Source organism: Gastrolobium bilobum, unplaced genomic scaffold, assembly GCF_033153095.1.
Source record: "Gastrolobium bilobum isolate Gb01-03AN ecotype WA unplaced genomic scaffold, APGP_CSIRO_Gbil_v1 utg3539, whole genome shotgun sequence".
NCBI lineage: Eukaryota > Viridiplantae > Streptophyta > Magnoliopsida > Fabales > Fabaceae > Gastrolobium > Gastrolobium bilobum.
The window spans coordinates 146315-165643 of NW_026897898.1; the positions used below are offsets into that span (position 1 = coordinate 146315).

The 19329-nt window shown below is 31.9% G+C and overlaps 1 protein-coding gene and 1 pseudogene across 2 annotated transcripts; both read left to right on the forward strand.

Annotated features, from left to right (window-relative positions):
- Positions 1 to 1764: 1764 nt before the first annotated feature.
- Positions 1765 to 8666, forward strand: LOC133311259 (peroxisomal acyl-coenzyme A oxidase 1-like). Of its 2 annotated transcripts, none has more exons than XM_061512276.1 (14): positions 1765 to 2054; positions 2358 to 2466; positions 2604 to 2665; positions 2854 to 3063; positions 3284 to 3371; positions 3451 to 3613; positions 4311 to 4509; positions 4928 to 5125; positions 5522 to 5653; positions 6056 to 6176; positions 6314 to 6424; positions 7152 to 7221; positions 7987 to 8170; positions 8258 to 8666. In XM_061512276.1, exons 1-14 carry the CDS (start codon positions 1917 to 1919, stop codon positions 8465 to 8467), a joined length of 1995 nt encoding a protein of 664 aa, XP_061368260.1. In that variant the 5' UTR covers positions 1765 to 1916; the 3' UTR covers positions 8468 to 8666. The 2 variants fall into 2 exon arrangements, with proteins under 2 accessions (XP_061368260.1, XP_061368261.1); XM_061512277.1 differs by having other exon boundaries at positions 1765 to 2039.
- A 7593-nt stretch (positions 8667 to 16259) lies between these two features.
- LOC133311281 (peroxisomal acyl-coenzyme A oxidase 1-like) lies at positions 16260 to 18796 on the forward strand (annotated as a pseudogene).
- The last annotated feature ends 533 nt before the right edge of the window (positions 18797 to 19329 follow it).

Sequence of the window (19329 nt, forward strand, 5' to 3'; positions counted from 1 at the left end):
GAATCAATTATCAAATCAAAGATGCTAAAAATGGCTGGACAAAAATCAAGGACAAGCAGATGACAAATTGACATGGGAATGGTTGCTCTAATGTATTAGTGAATATGTCAACATGAGTATCTTAATTATTTATGAATAAATCAATGGTAATAATCAGTGGCGGAGCCATGTTAGAGTCAACAGTTGCCTTGGCACTGGCTTAGTTAGCCACTTTCATTTAGTTACACTTGAAATATAGCAAATTCTGTTTTAATTTTTTTAAAAATTAGTCACGTTTTGATCGTGGCCATAGAATCGTAGCTATTTGGGCACTAGCTGAAGTTTTTGGTACTTGCTAACCTGCCATGCTGGATTCGCCACTGGTGATAAAGAATGAGAGATTAAAATAGGAAATGACAATTTCTATTATTGATTTATTCATGAATAATTATGATTCTCTCACATGATAGGATGATCTTAACTAGATGATGCGTTGCGAATGGACTTGACTTGGTCAATTAAATCCCGAACAACTTTGAATCTCTGAATTCTTTTTTTTTTTTTTTGGGAAACATGAGTCTCTGATTCTAAAGCTAGAAAGACGGAAAGTGTTTCGCACTTCTGTAAATAAAAAATCAATTTCAACCTAAGACAGCCGTTATTTGCCTCATTGTGCTCGTTGCTTTCACTGATGTGTAGATTTAATAGACATTTTTTTTTTTGTTCTTCCAGTTATTGGTGGATTCAACAGTGATCATACTGTATCCAAAAAATAAAAACAATGATCATACCCAATTAGTGGATTGCTTAAAGACCTGAAAATAATTGACTAACAATAAATATTTATTTGAATATAAGTAGTATATAATACTGAATACATCATAATAGCACGCCATTTTTATTTTTTTGCAATGAACATACCCAGAAATAAACAGGCTCAGAAACGCATGCAAGATTGACTAATAAATTGCATAAAGGAAAGAACCAAGAATGATTGATTCTAAATGGTGTAATTTTTTTTCCTCATAAATTTCGAGTTTAAGTCCTAATAAAAAAATAATATTAACCAAGAATAGCTCCCAATATGAGTTTTAAGTGCTAGAACCGATTTAAATCAATTTAATATATATATATATATATATATATATATATATATATATATATATATATATATATAACTGAGAAATGAATATGGGCAGAAAAACACCGACAACGTACCACGTGTGGAAAATTGAAATTTTTATTTTATCAAAATGATCGAGGAGTGAATCTTTTCATGTGCTAATTGACATGATCATATCATGTGGGGCAATCATAATCATACATAAGTGAGTTAGTGGTGATAAGGAAAGAGAGAGAAAAAAAATAAGGATAGAAAGTTATACAATCATAATCGTTAATTTAATTATTAATAGTTAAGATTTTCCCCCGTCATGATCATTTTAAAGTACATATTTCTAAATGATTGGTTCAATAGTGGACACTACATCCTGCTTAAACAAGTCTTGGATTTAAGTTTTTATGAATGTAATTTTTTTTAAAAGATAATTTTATTATAAATATAAATATTCTCGGCTCTCGAAAAGGATATATACGTGGAGGATAGATTATCCAAAAATGAAAATAGAAAAATAATAAGAAAAAGGAAGAAGTAAACGTCCACTTCCAATTCTAGCACAAAATGTTTTGTCTGACAAAGGAAAGCTTTGGAAAAAGCGTCCCACGTTACATTATCAAGAGTTTCTTTTCTTTTCTTTCCTCACGTTGAAAACATAAAACAAATGAGGAATATGCGTTAAGTGCTGTCACCACTCGGCACTACCATTGGGTGTTTTTAAAAAGACAGAACACAGTCTTCATTCTCCTTCAATCTTCGAAGTTGAGACCAAAGCGAAAAACGTTGGGGGGGTTGGAAATCAGAATTCAGAAGGTCGAAAATGGAAGGCGTTGATCACTTGGCTCACGAGAGGAACAAGGCGCAGTTCGATGTCGACGAGATGAAGATCGTTTGGGCCGGTTCTCGTCATGCCTTTGAGCTTTCCGACCGTATTTCACGCCTTGTTGCCAGTGATCCGGTTAATTCCCTCTTCTTTCCTTCTTCAATTTTGGTTATTCACTCTCAAGATGCTTCTACTTAACATGTCTGCAAATCTGGTTCATGCTTTTGTGATGCTCGTGCTCCCTCAGTTTACTACTTACTAGTTCAAAATCTAAATGTTCAAATATGAATTAAACTTTTGTTTCCTTCTGTCGGATATGTCACACAAAGCTTAAAGTAATCATGCTTTTACCTTTTTGTTTTAGAATATCTATGTGCTAAATTTCAATTATCACTTTTTCCTTTGAACAAACCTTGATTGGTTGTCTGTGATTTCTAGGCATTCAGCAAGGATAATAGGACCATGCTTGATAGAAAGGAGTTGTTTAAGAACACTTTGAGGAAAGCAGCTTACGCATGGAAAAGGATCATCGAGCTTCGTCTTAACGGTGTGTGTCTTCTGTTCTTTTAGTGTAATTTGCATTTGGTTTCTTATCTTGTTATTTTTCTTCTACGGGACACAATTAGTTGCCTTTTACATTAGCGTTTATCATTCTTTATAATTTTGTAAGTTGCATTCTTGCAGAGGAGGAAGCTTCTATGCTAAGATCCTTTGTGGATGAACCTTCTTTTACGGATCTTCATTGGGTATAATTCAATTTTTGTCCTGGTTGCATTTTTATTTTCCTTGTTTTACTTAGCTATGTGGAACTATATCCTCTGCGTGCAATGCTAGCTTAAGAATTTCAAAGGAATATAATATGTTTGTGTGTATTAGATCAAAGGAATAAACATTGACTTAGTATTTTCACTCGGCATGAAATATTCTTTTGCAGGGAATGTTCGTGCCTGCTATCAAAGGACAAGGCACCGACGAGCAGCAGCAAAAGTGGTTGGCTCTAGCTTATAAGGTGCAAATAATTGGTTGCTATGCCCAAACTGAACTTGGTCATGGATCCAATGTTCAAGGGCTAGAAACAACTGCAACATTTGACCCCAAAACAGACGAGTTTGTTATTCACAGTCCCACATTGACTTCCAGCAAAGTGAGTAAAATGGTTGATGACTCCAAACTCCAAAGAGCCTTTACTGGTCTATTACTATATATTTTACCATTTGAGATTGTAGAATCTTACAATATTACTGAGTGCACAAACAAGTACAATCAGGGGAAGCAGTTGTACCTTTCTTTCACATTCACCGTGTGTACTTGTTATAAAGGGTATTTGGATATTATTGTCACTCTTTTGATGCTGATTTAAACAGTGGTGGCCTGGTGGATTGGGTAAAGTATCTACGCATGCTGTTGTTTATGCCCGTCTAATTACTGATGGTCAAGACCATGGAGTGCATGGTAATTACCAAATCTAATCATTCAAATTTACAGTGTTAGATCCCGACATAAATTAATTAACTATATGTCCAAATTGAAGGTTTCATTGTCCAGCTGCGGAGCTTGGATGATCACTTACCCCTTCCAGGCATAACTATTGGTGATATTGGAATGAAATTTGGCAATGGAGCATATAATACCATGGATAATGGAGTTCTAAGATTTGACAATGTACGAATTCCAAGGAATCAAATGTTAATGAGGTAGTTCTGTTTTGCCTAGTCGTCCCTTCTCTAGCCTCACCGGAGGAAAATATAATAATCCTAGTTGTGGATTTTATGGTGTATAATGCATACTACATGGATGATCTGTGGGGACACAGTGACAAAAGTTTAAACCACAAGGCAACACATTGAGATAGGGTAATCCAGTCCACAGGGTTGGAAACTGAATCTAACTCTAATAATAATTTCTACCACTGCAACAATAACAATAGCTTTTAGATATTATCTTCAGCGAATTATGGTAGGTGGAATGTTTAAGGTATTTTGTCTATGAATTGAGAGCATTGCTCGGGCACCTACTTTTTACTTTTAAGCTGCTAAAATGCTACTTGCTTAGGAGTAAATACCGTATTAATCAAATCTTGAAACAGCTACATCATTATTTGCAATATTTCCTGTTGAATGCAATTATTAATAGGTTTCTTTGTAGATCATTTACATAAACCGGACAGAAATGATGGTCAAGAATGGCCGACTTGTGTTCACAAAACAGAAACAGGAACAAAGGGTTGTATTCAAGCTATATAGAAGTCGTAATATGAGGGGAAAAGTAGGATATGTGACAAAGCGAGCCTACAATAACCTGATTTTTAAAATCATTTTAAATGTCACGGTGTGCTTGTCAGTTTTTGCTAATAGATTCACGGGATGACTGCTCTGCTTTTTTATCTATCAGGGTTTCACAGGTTACCAGAGAAGGAAAATATGTGCACTCCAGTGTTCCAAGACAATTAGTTTATGGTACTATGGTATATGTGAGACAAGTAATTGTATCCGATGCATCGATTGCTTTGTCACGAGCAGTTTGCATTGCTACAAGATATAGTTCTGTTCGAAGACAGTTTGGATCACATAATGGAGGTCTGGAAACACAGGTAACCTTTAAAACAGCATGGTTGTTGCTTGTTGGAGAAATTTTATTGAGATATGCTACTGGAATTTTTTTTTAAACAACCATTAGTAATTTTGGGGAAAGAAACAAAAAGGAGGCTGAACCCAAAATTACTAGATAAAATTAAAAATTAAGCCAATTTACTTCAATGTTAAATTGCTACTGATTTTCTAAATTCAGGTAGTCTTGCTTTTCACTAAAATATCTGTTTTATATAATTTGTAATGGGTAGGTTGATGGGATTCTTCCTCAACTCGTTCATTAATTGTATGATGTTGAAATTTGCATTTAGATCGATTGACGAGTCAACAAATCAAAATAAAAATTGATTGGCTGGATTTGCATTAGTGTCGTTTTCAGTTTAATGTATGTCTTACTTTGCACACTCTCTTTCCATTTAGGTGATTGATTACAAAACACAGCAGGCTAGGCTCTTCCCTTTGCTAGCTTCTGCTTATGCTTTCAGATTTGCTGGTGAGTGGCTGAAATGGCTTTATACGGATGTGACACAAAGATTGCAAGCCGGTGACTTTTCAACATTGCCTGAGGCTCATGCATGCACCGCAGGGTTGAAATCCTTAACTACATCAGCAACTGCTGTATGTCATTACTTCTGTTCATTACTCTACCACTTGTTGTCAGTTTAAAGTAAAATATAACACTACAGTACAGAGCATAACATGTTGCGGTTTATATATTTTGCCAGCTCAGTTATACATCATATTTATTTAATTTTATGGCCCTTCAACTAAAAAAAGCTTACTTTTCCAGTATTGCAGTACATTATATTTTTACTATTAATTTATCATAGGACATCTATTTGTATATGGGATAACTGACTGGCTGAGTAGTCTTCTCCGCATTTAAATGTTCCAAGTGTTTATGCCGTTATCATGGTGCTATTAACCTTTTACTGTATCCTAATATATTGTCTTCGCTTTGTACATCTGAAGTTTTTGAAGTTCAAATAAAGTTAAATTAATTTCAATTTGCAGGATGGAATTGAAGAATGCCGTAAACTATGTGGTGGTCATGGTTACCTCTGTAGCAGTGGTCTCCCTGAGTTATTTGCAGTTTATGTTCCTGCCTGCACATATGAAGGAGACAATGTTGTTCTACTTTTACAGGTTGTTATATGTTAAATATCTTATACTATCATATTGTTTATCATTATTTGATACACTCTTTACCAAGTCCTTCCCGTTCAAATTAGATTTAAAGTGCTGTATGACAGCCAGCCCATTTTGGGAAGCTAGGATTTTGTTTGTATTTGACATGTTTTCGTACATTTTGGAAAAACACCTACATTTTGGAGTAAAACTCTCATATCTGTTGCTTTAGGATGCTAAAAAAATACAAATTATATTCTTTTTTTTGTTTGAAAAAAAAAAGATTTTGGGATAGTCAAATCCATAGTATTTTAGAATGTTAAGAAAGTTTTAAAAGGATTGAAATAAGTAAAATAATCATCATTAATTTTAAGGAATGATGTTGAGTTGCTTTGACAACTTCTAGAAAATGTCATGTAGGTCGGAAGGCATCTGATGAAGACTATTTCTCAGCTAGGCTCTGGATATAAACCAGTTGGTACTACAGCTTATATGGCTCGAGTGGAACAACTGATGGAATATCATTCTGATGTTCAGAAAGGTATAGTGAAATTGGAGAATATGTAAACTCTAACCATATCAATCACATGATATCCAAATAGGGTTTCAGTTAATATTACGAACTATGCCTGCGTCCTTTATGAGTTGAAATTTTATACTTATTTTGATTCCTTGCAGCTGAGGATTGGTTGAAGCCTAACGTAGTTCTGGAAGCATTTGAAGCTAGAGCAGTTAGGATGTCTGTTGCTTGTGCTCAAAATCTTAGAAAGTTCACTAATCCTGAAGAGGGTAAATGATTCAATCTTGTTTAAGTCACAAACTATATATCCACTTGTCCCTTGTTGTTGATTTGTTTTCTTGGTGTGTGGTGGTGGAGACTGAGTATGGGGAATGGTATGCCTTGACTGATCTGTGTCATTGGAGAGCATATATATTTTGACTTTTTAGAGTTAGAAATCACCCGACTAAAGACAGGATGTTGATTTCTTACGTGTGGAAGAATAGATTGAATATGCAGTTCTGTTTTAAAATTGCATCTCTTGTGCACAGTCTGTTTGTACAGATGACATACAATGTAAAAAATATACTACAAATAAAATGACTCATTTCAAACTATTAAGTTAATTTGATGGCCCAAAAATTAAAAAAGCGAAGTCATTATCATATAAAATATCTATCTATCTATCTATATATATATATATGAGGTAGGATCCTTTGACACCAGTGTCAAATTCAAATTTGACACTTCATATGAGAGCCGTCAGATCAAAAAAGATCAAAGACTCTGATTTGCAAGCATGTGACACCATTGATCTTTTTTGATCTGACGGCTCTCAGACGAAGTGTCAAATTTGAAATTTGACACCGGTGTCAAAGGATCCTACCTCTATATATATATATATATATATATATATATCACCTGCACATATACATGTAAGTGCATTTGTCGACATGTTGTAATTTGTGCAACATGATTGGATATCATGTTACTTGTTAATATTTTTTTTGAAAGCAGGTTTTCAAGAACTCTCAGCTGATCTAGTCGAGGCAGCAGTTGCTCATATCCAGCTAATTGTTGTTTCCAAGTGAGCTTCTTCCAAATTTTACATGTCAATATTGTTTGTAATTAAGGAGCTGGTGATTTTAGCCTCATGAACTTCTTGGTTGCCTACTTGCATCTCTAGATTTACAATAACATTGCATTGCATCGGGAAAGGGTGAGTCTAATATATCCTAGAGAAGCACATAATAGTAGTCCCTTTCCCTCCTATTATTTTTCATGTAATGTCTATAGTTTATGTATAGTGTGACGGATCGTCTTTCAGGTGAAGGGCACCATAGTGAAAGGAGCCCAAACAAAATATTAAACATAGTTGTTAATTTAAGACATTATTGTTTTATGGGTCAGGATCATTTTACATCAGTGTAAGTTACACTCTCAATCTTGTCCGTTAATCCCACTTATATCTAAGGGCTCTAATTTTTTAGTAACGTGAGCCATTGGATACAAGTGGATCAATGGTCAAGATTGAGTGTAAGACTTCTAACTCTTACATCGGTGTAAGAATATCCTGCCCCTTGTTTTATACTTTAAATTAGGATTTCTAACCCCAAGGGGTGGCACAGCTAGTAAGCAAGTTGTGCCTAAGAAGCGGATTGTTGGGGCTGAAAAGTCTCTAGTTGGAATCCTAGGTGAAGCAACTTGTGGCCAATGGTCAAAACCTTCACGCTTTACCCTGCAAAGGGAATTAGTCTCATCCAAATGGATGAGAACACTCCTGAGAAACCAAAAAAAATAGGATTTCTTTGAATATTCTACATTTAAGTTGATCAAACCATATGCTTTTCAGATTTATAGAGAAGTTACAGCAAGATATACCTGGATGGGGAGTGAAACAGCAATTAGAAGTTCTTTGCAGCATTTATGCTTTGTTTCTTCTTCATAAACATCTTGGTGATTTCCTTTCCATTGGCTGCATTAATCCAAAACAAGGATCACTTGCTAATGAGCAGCTGAGGTCTTTGTATTCTCAGGTTTGTCTTAAACGATTTCAAGTCGATAGCATCTTGTGTTTTCCATAATTTTATTATACGAAGACTGATGATTTTATGTGTGGTTAGGTTCGTCCTAATGCAATTGCGCTTGTTGATACTTTTAATTACACTGATCACTACCTTGGTTCGATTCTTGGGCGCTATGATGGAAATGTGTATCCAAAGTTGTACGAGGAGGCATGGAAGGATCCTTTGAATGATTCACTTGTTCCTGATGGCTTTCTACAGTATATTCAACCAATGCTTAAGCAACAACTACGTAATGCGAGACTCTAGAGGATTTTAATACTGGGTTTTTGGTACCTAAGATATTTATCTACACTGTTTTCATTTAAAAGCTTTAATAAAGTTGTATGGAAGGATAAATAAGTGTTTAGGTACATAGAAGTTTGAAATTTGCTACCGAGTTAATTTCCAGGGTGAACATTCATGAGAGGAAATCCTAATTTTTCAACATTTTGTTACATTATCAATACTCGATGTTTAATTTCTCATCTATCCTTTTTCTCGTGGCGTACACATTTCCAGGCCTAACATCACATAGGTTTAAGGGTCTATTTTTACGTATATGGTTGTCGTTTAGTTCATTTTTCAACGTGAAACTTCCTCATGCTAGGTCTTATTCCCAACAGTGTTATTGTGAAGTTTTTTGTGTAAGTTCTTTTATAACTTTTTCATAGTGTTTGTAAAGCTATGCATAGCGGAAGCAAAAAAAAGAAAGATTGATAATAAATTAAAATAAAAAATATGATGTTAATTCTAAGAAGAAAAAAAAAAACTGCTTTGAAAAAAATAATCTCTTAAAAAAAATATTTCGGAAAAACAAATGATCCCCATGAAGGTCATAAAAGGCACTTGGTTTCTTGGTTAGGTTATTTTTGACTAATGATATTAACTCTGAATTGATCATCCACTCGGTTAGAGTACTACGCTGTTGGTTGTATCGTATGATTCGATTCGAATATATATTTTTATAAATTTTTTCTATAATCAAAATTTCTTCTTAATAATTTTTATGTTGTCTAGCAAAATTCATAATTATGTTTATAAATAATTATCCAAAATTATTTCTGTCAACAAATATGCGAACTAGTTTGCAAAACAAGGTCTTGACATTGAAGAAGATATCGTCATCTTCAACCAGTCTCCTCGTCGAATGGTTAGTTTATTGTATGGGCATTTACTTATTTTTCATAACTATAGAACTGTTGAACTTTGTAATTTGTTTTTTTTTTTTTTTTTTTTTTTCTTTCAAATTTCAAATTAGCTTTTTCTCGTTGTCTCAAACTTTCGAATTTCAAACCAATTTACTTAGCATTTTCACTCCTCGTTGTCTCAAACTTTCAAATTTCAAACCAATTTACTTAGCATTTTCACTTTTCATTTCAATTTCACTATTCTTAAGTTTAAATATTTAATCGTAATTTATTTTTGTGTGATTAATATGTGTACATGTGAATTAAAAATTGTGTACTGCTACTTAGGAATTTTGCATTTGATTGTTACTTAAAAAATGACATCATTTCACTTTAATTTATTTTTTAAAATATGCATGATCCAATTGAGTAAACAAAAATCGATCTGGTCCAGTTTTGTCAAAAATTGACCGACTCAAATCGTTTTTCATTGGATCAATGGCATGATCGGTTCGGTTGGCTAATTTGAATCAGTTAAGTAATCAGTTTACTGGTTTTGGAATCAATCCGATCGGGTCGAGCTGTGTTTAGTATTTATTGCTGTTCCAAAATCGATGATATTTTTGTATGCTAGAACAAGACAACATTGAACTGTTCAAAGTAATATATACCACATATAACTAGGCCTAAAGGCTAAGTGATAATGATGATCAATATGGAGAGGACAACCTAAAAGCTATGTAATAATGTAGGATTGCTTTTTGCCGTTTGAAATATCTTGCGTGTTTGTTCTAGTAGTTTTTTTTTTTAGTAATGTATCTCGTAGGTTCTCCACAAATATTATGAAATCTAATTTAATTCTTTAAAAAAAAATTGATTCATAATTTTATGAAATTTAAAATAGATCTATATTAATCATTTTAAAGGATTAATGTAAGTTTTTTTGAATTTACGAAGAATCATGATTTTGACTAATTAAGTTTATTTTGAATTTCAAAAAATCACAAATCAACTTTTTTTGAAATTAGAATAGATTTCATAATATTTACTGAATACTCAAAAAATTCTTTACTCTAACTTTTTTAACCCTGTTTAACGGGTTGGACTATACTCTCTTTCGACTCATACAAGTCCTAAAATGTTATAGTATCTCTTAAATACAGTAATAAGAGTGATTCGATTAAAAGTGTAAATAATAGAAACAAACTATAATAATATTTTCACACAAAAAAATATCACATTATTTTGACACTATTTTTTTAATAATAAACTACATAAAACACAAGTTAATTCTAATACATTCCTTTTGTATCTTTTTGTCCCTAAATAAAAAGGTATGGAAATGATATAAATAGTTTTTGGTGTGTATGCACTTAATTACCACATAAAAACCACAAACTAATTAAAGGGTCATCTGGGAAGAAAAAAAAACCCTTTTGAAGAAAATCGTTTATAAAATGTTAAAGTAAAAAAATCAAATTGTAAATAAAAATATATTTTAGCCAAACAGTTTTATTTTGGCTGACGGCTGTCATTATCTCAGATAATTTGCGCCCTAATTCCATATTTAATGCAAAAAGAATAATTGTATTTATGGGGTCAGAACGTCTTTCATTATCTTGGACAATTTACTCACACTAAGTACAAACCATCATCAATAATTTCTATCCTTTATTTTCGTGGCTCCGGTTTCCTTCTTTTTTATAATTAATTTCGAGTAGATGCAGATAGTTATCGTTATTTTCAATTTTTAATTTAAAGAATAAAAATAATTAAAAAATATATTTCATAAAATTAATTTTTTATTTATTTTAGAGACTAAATCGGTAGCCTAAGAACAAAAATTATTATTTTTTTCATTTCAAATACACTATTTATCAAATACACACATAAAATATATTATCAGAATTTGAAAATTGATATAAGTAAAGCTCTCTCATATATATATATATATATATATATATATATATCAAAAGCAGAGCCATTATGACCATAATTATCATATTTTAATTAGGATCGCTTTTTCTGCAGATAAGTTATCTGTAGTAAGCTCAATACGACGTCGTTTTGGGGCGAAAATCATGATACTTTTGTAATTTTAATTTATTTTAGGGTTATAATAATCTTTATATTTATAATTTTTTAAGATTTCAATACCAAAACGACGTCGTTTTGGAAATAAATGTAGATAACTTATTTGCATTAACTGCAGAAATATTTTTTCCTTCTAATTATGGTCATAATGTCTCTCCTTATTAAACATATTAATAAGGGCGGAAAATATGATAATTATGGTCATAATGACTCTGCTTCTGATATATATAGGAGAGAGATCATTTAACTCCAGAGTAAGACTTATTAAATCTTATTTTTCATCCCAGTCCTTGATTTTCGTTCATCCAACGATTATAGTTTAGGAAATCATATTAATTAATTAATTATTAATTACATAACAAATGACAACCAATGATTTTTATCCATCAACGGCTAAGATCAGAAGTAAGACTTAAAAGTTTTACTCTGGAGTCAAAAGAACTCTCCCTATATGGGTTTGGTGTCTGTCATTTTAAATGACATAAGTTATGTTATTTTAAGAAAGAGATAGACACAAGAAATGTAAATCATGGGAGAGAGAAAGTGGATAATTTTTTTTAATTTAAATTTTAAATAAAAAAAAATTCTTGTGTCTATCTCTCTCTTAAAATGACATAACTTTATGTCATTTAAAATGACAAACAATACATATATATATATATATATATATATATATATATATATATATATATATATATATATATATATATGGGGCAGGATATTCTTACACAGGTGTAAGAGTTAGAAGTCTTACACTCAATCTTGATCACTGATCCACTTGTATCCAATTGCTCACATTACTAAAAAATTTGAACCATTAGATATAAGTGAGATCAACGGACAAGATTAAGAGTGTAACTTACACTGGTGTAAAATGATCCTAACCCTATATATATATATATATATAGGGCAAGATATTCTTACACCGGTGTAAGAATTATAAGTCTTACACTCAATCTTGATCATTGATCCACTTGTATTCAAAGCCTCACATTATTAAATAATTTGAGCCGTTAGTATAAATGGATTTAACGGATAAGATTGAGAGTGTAACTTACACTGGTGTAAAATGATCTTGACCATATATTTATATATATGGGGCATGATATTCTTACACTGGTGTAAGAGTTAGAAGTCTTACACTCAATCTTGATCATTGATCCACTTGTATCCAATGACTCACGTTACTAAAAAATTTGAGCCCTTAGATATAAATGGGATCTGTGGACAAGATTAAGAGTGAAACTTACACTGGTGTAAAATGATCATAACCCTATATATATATATATATATATATATATATATATATATATATATATATATATGATACCCAATAGCGAGTCGTCCGTCATGATCAGTTATCAATCAAATAAGCGATGTTTGAATAGAACCATTAACGCATACATGTAGGGCATCTAATTACATGCTTGTGGGTTTGGGTAGAGATGATGTGACAAACGGCAATCACTAAACAGGGCTCCCTCAAACAAATAATACACCTTGCCGACTTCTTTGGGAAATATCAGAATTAACTCAAGTGAAAAACTACATATTGTTGGAATTTTTCTGACAAAAAAGTTGAACTGATATATCTGATACGAGAGGAATAAATTAAAAGGAAAATTAAATAAAAATGTTTTTCCTTTTCCATATCTTCACCGTGTGATTATGTTTTAGTTTGCTAGAATGATTTCAGCAATAATTAAATTTTGGATTTTTTAGGAGATGTTTTAAACGATTCTTCCATTCGCGATTAGTTCAATTCGAAACGAATCCAAGATTAAAGTTTTCAAACTCCTTCGCACATATATATATTTTTTTGGGATAATTTTAAGGGAAAAACGAGTATCATGTAACATAATATAAGATTTTTTACCTACTAACTCGTTGGTTTCCTCACCATCATTATTTACTTTTTGTTTTTATTACATGTATGGAACCCACATGCATTTTTGTTTGAGTAGAAAAATTTGTTTAAATTATGTTACATGAGAGTAGCTTTATCCTAATTTTAATGTTATTAAGTTCTATTATATTTTTTGATTTTATGATGAGATAGATAATTCTGTTTATTCTTATTTGATCTATTTCTATCTATCCCTATCAACATATACTATAATCTCATTCAATAGTAAAGATTTGTGAATATAAAATAAGGAAAATATTTTTCTCATATTATATGAAAAACCATATTTCATGTTATACACATATCAAAATTTGAGTCAATATTTTTTTTTTCTTTTAATTGTGGGATCCACTAATTATATCTCTACATATAAGATAATATTATCTCATGTAACATGAAAAAAATATTGCCCATAAAATAAATACTTTTATGATTATCCCTTTTTCTCTCCTCACTCCGTTTATGCTTTCTCTCTTCCATTTGGAGTTCAACGCCGACGAGACTTTTTCATGTACGAGCGCCACAGGCCGCGCGACTTTGGTGTTGAGTTGGCATTCTCAACACCACAGTGCTTATCACATCTAAAATGTTTTTTTACATTAAAATAGACTCAAGTATAAAACATTTTTATCTTTCAAAAGATAAAAATATAATTCTTAAACTAAAATAACATAAAAGATAACGTAACACATTCTCATCTCAATCGCATTTCATGTCTGACTTGTTTTTCTTGTAGACCGTAGCTGTCACTATACGGTGGAGATAATAATTTTTATTTTTATTTTATTTTTTCCCTTTTTTCCATGGACACTGTCATATTAAATATTTATAGTTGAGTTGGCATTCTCATATGGAAGGCATGATGTCTAGTTGTTGTCTCATGGGAACCGTGACGGAAAGGAAGGGAGTAGAATCCGTGGTGGTAAAATATGATGCATAGAGAGAAAAAAAAAAAAAAGAGGAGAGAGAAGCGTGGGAAGATAATAAGGAGAGTGAAAAAGATAAAATAATTTATTTTATCTCATAAATCTCTACTATTGAGTGATATTATAATCTAATGAGATTAAGAAAGATAGATAAAGTAAACAAAACAAAAATAGAAAGAATAAGCTATCCCATTTATCATATAAAGTTTCTGCTGTTACTTTTGATAAGAGTGTCTGCAGTTCAATCAAACGACCCCGTTTTGGTCATTTTTTAAAAATCAAATTGCTTACTAACTAACTTACCGTGCAACTCTTCCATATTCATCTCGTTCGCCTGCCTTCACTATTCTTTTTTATTCTTCTTTCATAAACAATGATCATCTTCGTCTCGTGAATTTATCCATACTTGAATTCCAGTTCTTTCCTTTGCCAACAACTTGTGAAGTTGGGACCAAAGCAAAGCCTAAAAGCTGGTCTTCAAGTTTCAGAACACCATCCAAATAACTGCAAAAACATTCACGAAAGGAATTTCTAGCCCTACTAAACATCCAAATCTCACATTTCATAACGCCATCCACCTCATCCTCAAGTTTTCATAATAATTCTGTTGGGTTTTTGCCACCTCCATCCTCAAGAACTGGAATTCAAATATGAATAAATTCACATACGAGAGAGACGAAGATGACCATCATTTTAGTGTTTATCTTTCTCTTCATATGCACTAAATAGGTGAGGTTCAAGTATAATTAATGAAGAGAGAAATAAATACAAAATTTTATTATATAAAATTTTAATACGAGAGAGTTTATGGTATTAATTAATTTGTGATTGAGCCTATGTGTATGATATGGTATTATGGTATAAGCGTGGAATTCAGGACAACGGTTATATATTTGAGATTTTGGTATGCATATAGACAAATCTGCCTTTATATAAAGATTGACTTAAGTTTTAAGAGAATATTAAAATATTATAAATTCATCAAAAAATATGTTGTTATAAAAATAAAAGTCATATTTTTAGATCATTATAAATATATAAATAAAGTGATATTTTGATAAAAGTACAAAATTATACTTTTTTTTTTTTTTAAAAAAAAAACATTTCGGATAGTCAAATCCACAGTATTTTAGAACGGTAAGAAAGTTTTACAAGGATTGAAATAAGTAAAATAAGGATTAATTTTTTTTACATTTACTTAAGATAAATTATCTGCAAAAACGCGATTTCAACTATGTCTTATGAATAAGACATAGTTATAATAATAAAGTTATTTTTTTTTTATAACAAAATAAAATAATAAAATAAAATAAAATAAAAAAATAATTTTTTTTTTTCTCTTTTCTCAGATATTGTTGCTTGACGTGACGAAGAGAGAAAAATAATTTTACCATTACAATTATATTTTATTAATAAAACATAATTAAAATCTTTATAATTTAAAGTAACTTTAGAAACCTTTTATGCTGTAAAATAATCATCATTAATTTAGCTGTCTGCTTCCATTAATTGGCTGTGTCTTAACTCTTTATGCTTTATATAAGTACATTCGTGTGTCCTTTCTCCAATTCTGTGCCTCGTGCAATCTGATTATGGAGGTTTTTAAGGAATGATGTTAATTTAGTTGTTTTGACAACTTCTAGAAAATCTCATGTAGGTCGGAAGGCATCTCATGAAGACTATTTCTCAGCTAGGCTCTGGATATATAAGCCTGTTGGTACTACACAGCTTTGTATGGCTCGAGTGGAACAACTGATTACTGATGCAATATCATTCTGATGTTCAAAAAGGTACAGTGAAATTGGTGAATATGTATGTAAACTCTAACCATATCAATCACATGATATCCAAATAGGGTTTCAGTTATTATATATATATATATATATATATATATATATATATATATATATATATTTGGATATCTGTTTCAGTTAATATCACGAACTATGCCCGCGTCCTTTATGAGTTGAAATTTTATGCTTATTTTGATTCCTTGCTGCTCTAGGATGTCTGTTGCTTGTGATCAAAATCTTAGCAAGTTCACTAATCCTGAAGAGGGTAAATGATTCAATCTTGTTTAAGTCACAAACTATATATATATATATATATATATATATATATATATATATATATATAGGGTTATGTTTATCTCATTTTACATGAGATAAACATCTCTCCTACACACACATAAAGGGGTTGGGTCCCACCATTTTTTCCTCTCTCTCCTCTTACATGTGGGTCCCACTTATACTTTTATCTCTAAAACATGAGGTAATTCTTTTCCTACAACATAAGAAAAATATATCCCATATATATATATATATATGAGGTAAGATCCTTTGACACCGGTGTCAAATTTTAATTTTGACACCTCATCTCAGAATCGTTAGATAAAAAAAAAATCAATGGTGTCACATACTTGCAAATCAGAGTTATTGATTTTTTTTTATCTAACGGTTCTGAGATGAGGTGTCAAAATTGAAATTTGACACTGGTGTCAAAGGATCCTATCTCTATATATATATATATATATATATATATATATATATATCCGCTTGTCCCTTGTGGTTGATTTGTTTTCTTGGTGTGTGGTGGTGGAGACTGAGGATGGGGAATGGTTTGCCTTGACTATGATCTGTGTCATTGGAGAGCATATATGTTTTGACTTTTAGAGTTAGAAATCACCCGACTAAAGAAAGGGTGTTGATTTCTTACGTGTGGAAGAATAGATTGAATATGCAGTTCTGTTTTAAAATCGCATCTCTTGTGCACAGTGTGTTTGTTTAGACGACATATGATGTAAAAAATGAGGTAGAATATTCTTATTACCAAATATTTCAACTACTGCTTTAATATAACTAGATATTTTGGGGAATATATTAAAAACTGTTTTTCTTTCTTTCTATCTTTTCATTAACTTTTCATATATTGTCAGCTGAAAAGTGGGATTCAACAGCTGAAAAGTAATAATAAATTGATAATAAAAATATTTAATATTAAGAATATCCTACCTCGTAGAAAATCTACTACAAATAAAATGACTAATTTTAAACTATTAAGTTATTTTGAAGGCCCAAAAATTAAAAAAGCGAAGTCATTATCATACAAAATATCTAATATATAAATCTCCCGCACATATACAAACTTTCTTGTAACATGTAAGTCATTTGTCGACATGTTGTAATTTGCGCAACATGATTTGATATCATGTTACTTGCTAATGATTTTTTTGAAAGCAGGTTTTCAAGAACTCTCAGCTGATCTAGTCGAGGCAGCAGTTGCTCATATCCAGCTAATTGTTGTTTCCAAGTGAGCTTCTTCCAAATTTTACATGTCAATTGTTTGTAATTAACGAGCTGGTGATTTTAGCCTTAAGAACTTCTTGGTTGCATACGTGCATCTCTAGATTTACAATAACATTGCATTGTCTCGGGAAAGAGTGAGTCTAATATATCCTAGAGAAGCAGATAATACTAGTCACTTTTGTTGAGATATATAGTCTCAAGGCCTTATAAACTCCACATTAGTTGCATATACAACCAATGTGGGACTATATATCTCAACATTTTTTCCTCCTATTATTTTTCAAGTAATGTCTATAGTTTATGTATAGCGTGATGGATAATCTTTCAGGTGAAGGGCACCATAGTGAAAGGAGCCCAAACAAAATATTCAACTTAGTTGTTAATTTAAGACATTATTGTTCTATACTTAGAATTAGGATTTTTAACTCTAAGGGATAGCACAGCTGGTAAGCGAGCTGTGTTTATCAGCGCAGCTGCGCATAAGTAGTGAATTGTTAGGGATGAAAAATATCTTGTTCGAATTCTAGGTGAACCAACTTGGGCCCAATTGTAAAAACCTTCATACTTTACATCGCGATGAGAATTAATCTCATCAAAATGGGTGGGGACACCCCTCGAAAACCAAAAAAGATAGGGATTTCTTTGAATATTCTACATTTAAGTTGATCAAACCCTATGCTTTTTAGATTTATTCAGAAGTTGCATCAAGATATACTTGGATGGGGAGTGAAACAGGATTAGAAGTTCTTTGCAGCATTTATGCTTTGTTTTTTTCTTAAGCATCTTGGTGATTTCCTTTCCACTTGCTGCCTTAAACCAAAAAAAAGATCACTTGCTAATAAGCAGTTGAGGTCTTTGTATTCTCAGGTTTGTCCTAAACGATTTCAAGTCAAAAGCATCTTCTCGTTTTTTTAATTTTGTTATCTGAAGACTGATGATTTTACTTGTGGCTATTTCGTCTTAATGCAATTGCGCTTGTTGATGCATTTAATTAAACTGATCACTACCTTGGTTCGATTCTTGGGCGCTATGATGGAAATGTGTATCCAAAGTGTTGGGGTGTGTTCCTGTTTAATGCTTGATGGATAAGGCATGCGCCTCATCTATGGGTGCTAGTCGCAATGTCTGCCCAGTCATCTCAAAGAATGTTGCCTGCCTTAATCTTTGAAGAAGATTCTAGAAGTAGGAGGAGGGTTCCCCTCACTCTATATATAAACACAACAAAATCCTTGTAATAGGTTAGAAGCTTGAGATCATTTTTAGAGTACCTCTAGAGTGAAGTTTGAAATATGACATCTTTATATAAGTTTAAGAATACCATCATTATTGGTTAAGTTTGAATCCTTGTAATATTTCTTTTTCATAGTAAAAGATTTCCTAGACTAGTGTCCCGTGATTTTTATTCTTATGCCTTAAGGGAGGTTTTCTACGTTAAAAGTTTGTTGTGTTTCCTCTTTATTTCTCTTTCCTGGTGACTATAGGCCGACCTCTAAGTGCTGAGCTCCGAGCTCGACATGTGGACTTACGAACTGCTTTCCGCTGAATTTGAGGGACTCCGTCCCAACAATGGTATCAGAGCCCGAGTTCGAAAGATTCTAAAAGAGACGAAATGGAGACCGGTGGCATTGCTCGTGATAGAGTTATGTCTAAGCTTACTGCTGATAACTTCACATGATGGATACCGATGATGGAAGATCATATGTACTGCAGTGATTTGTATGAGCCAATTCTCCATGTTAAGATATCTGAAGAAAATAACGCGAAAGAATGG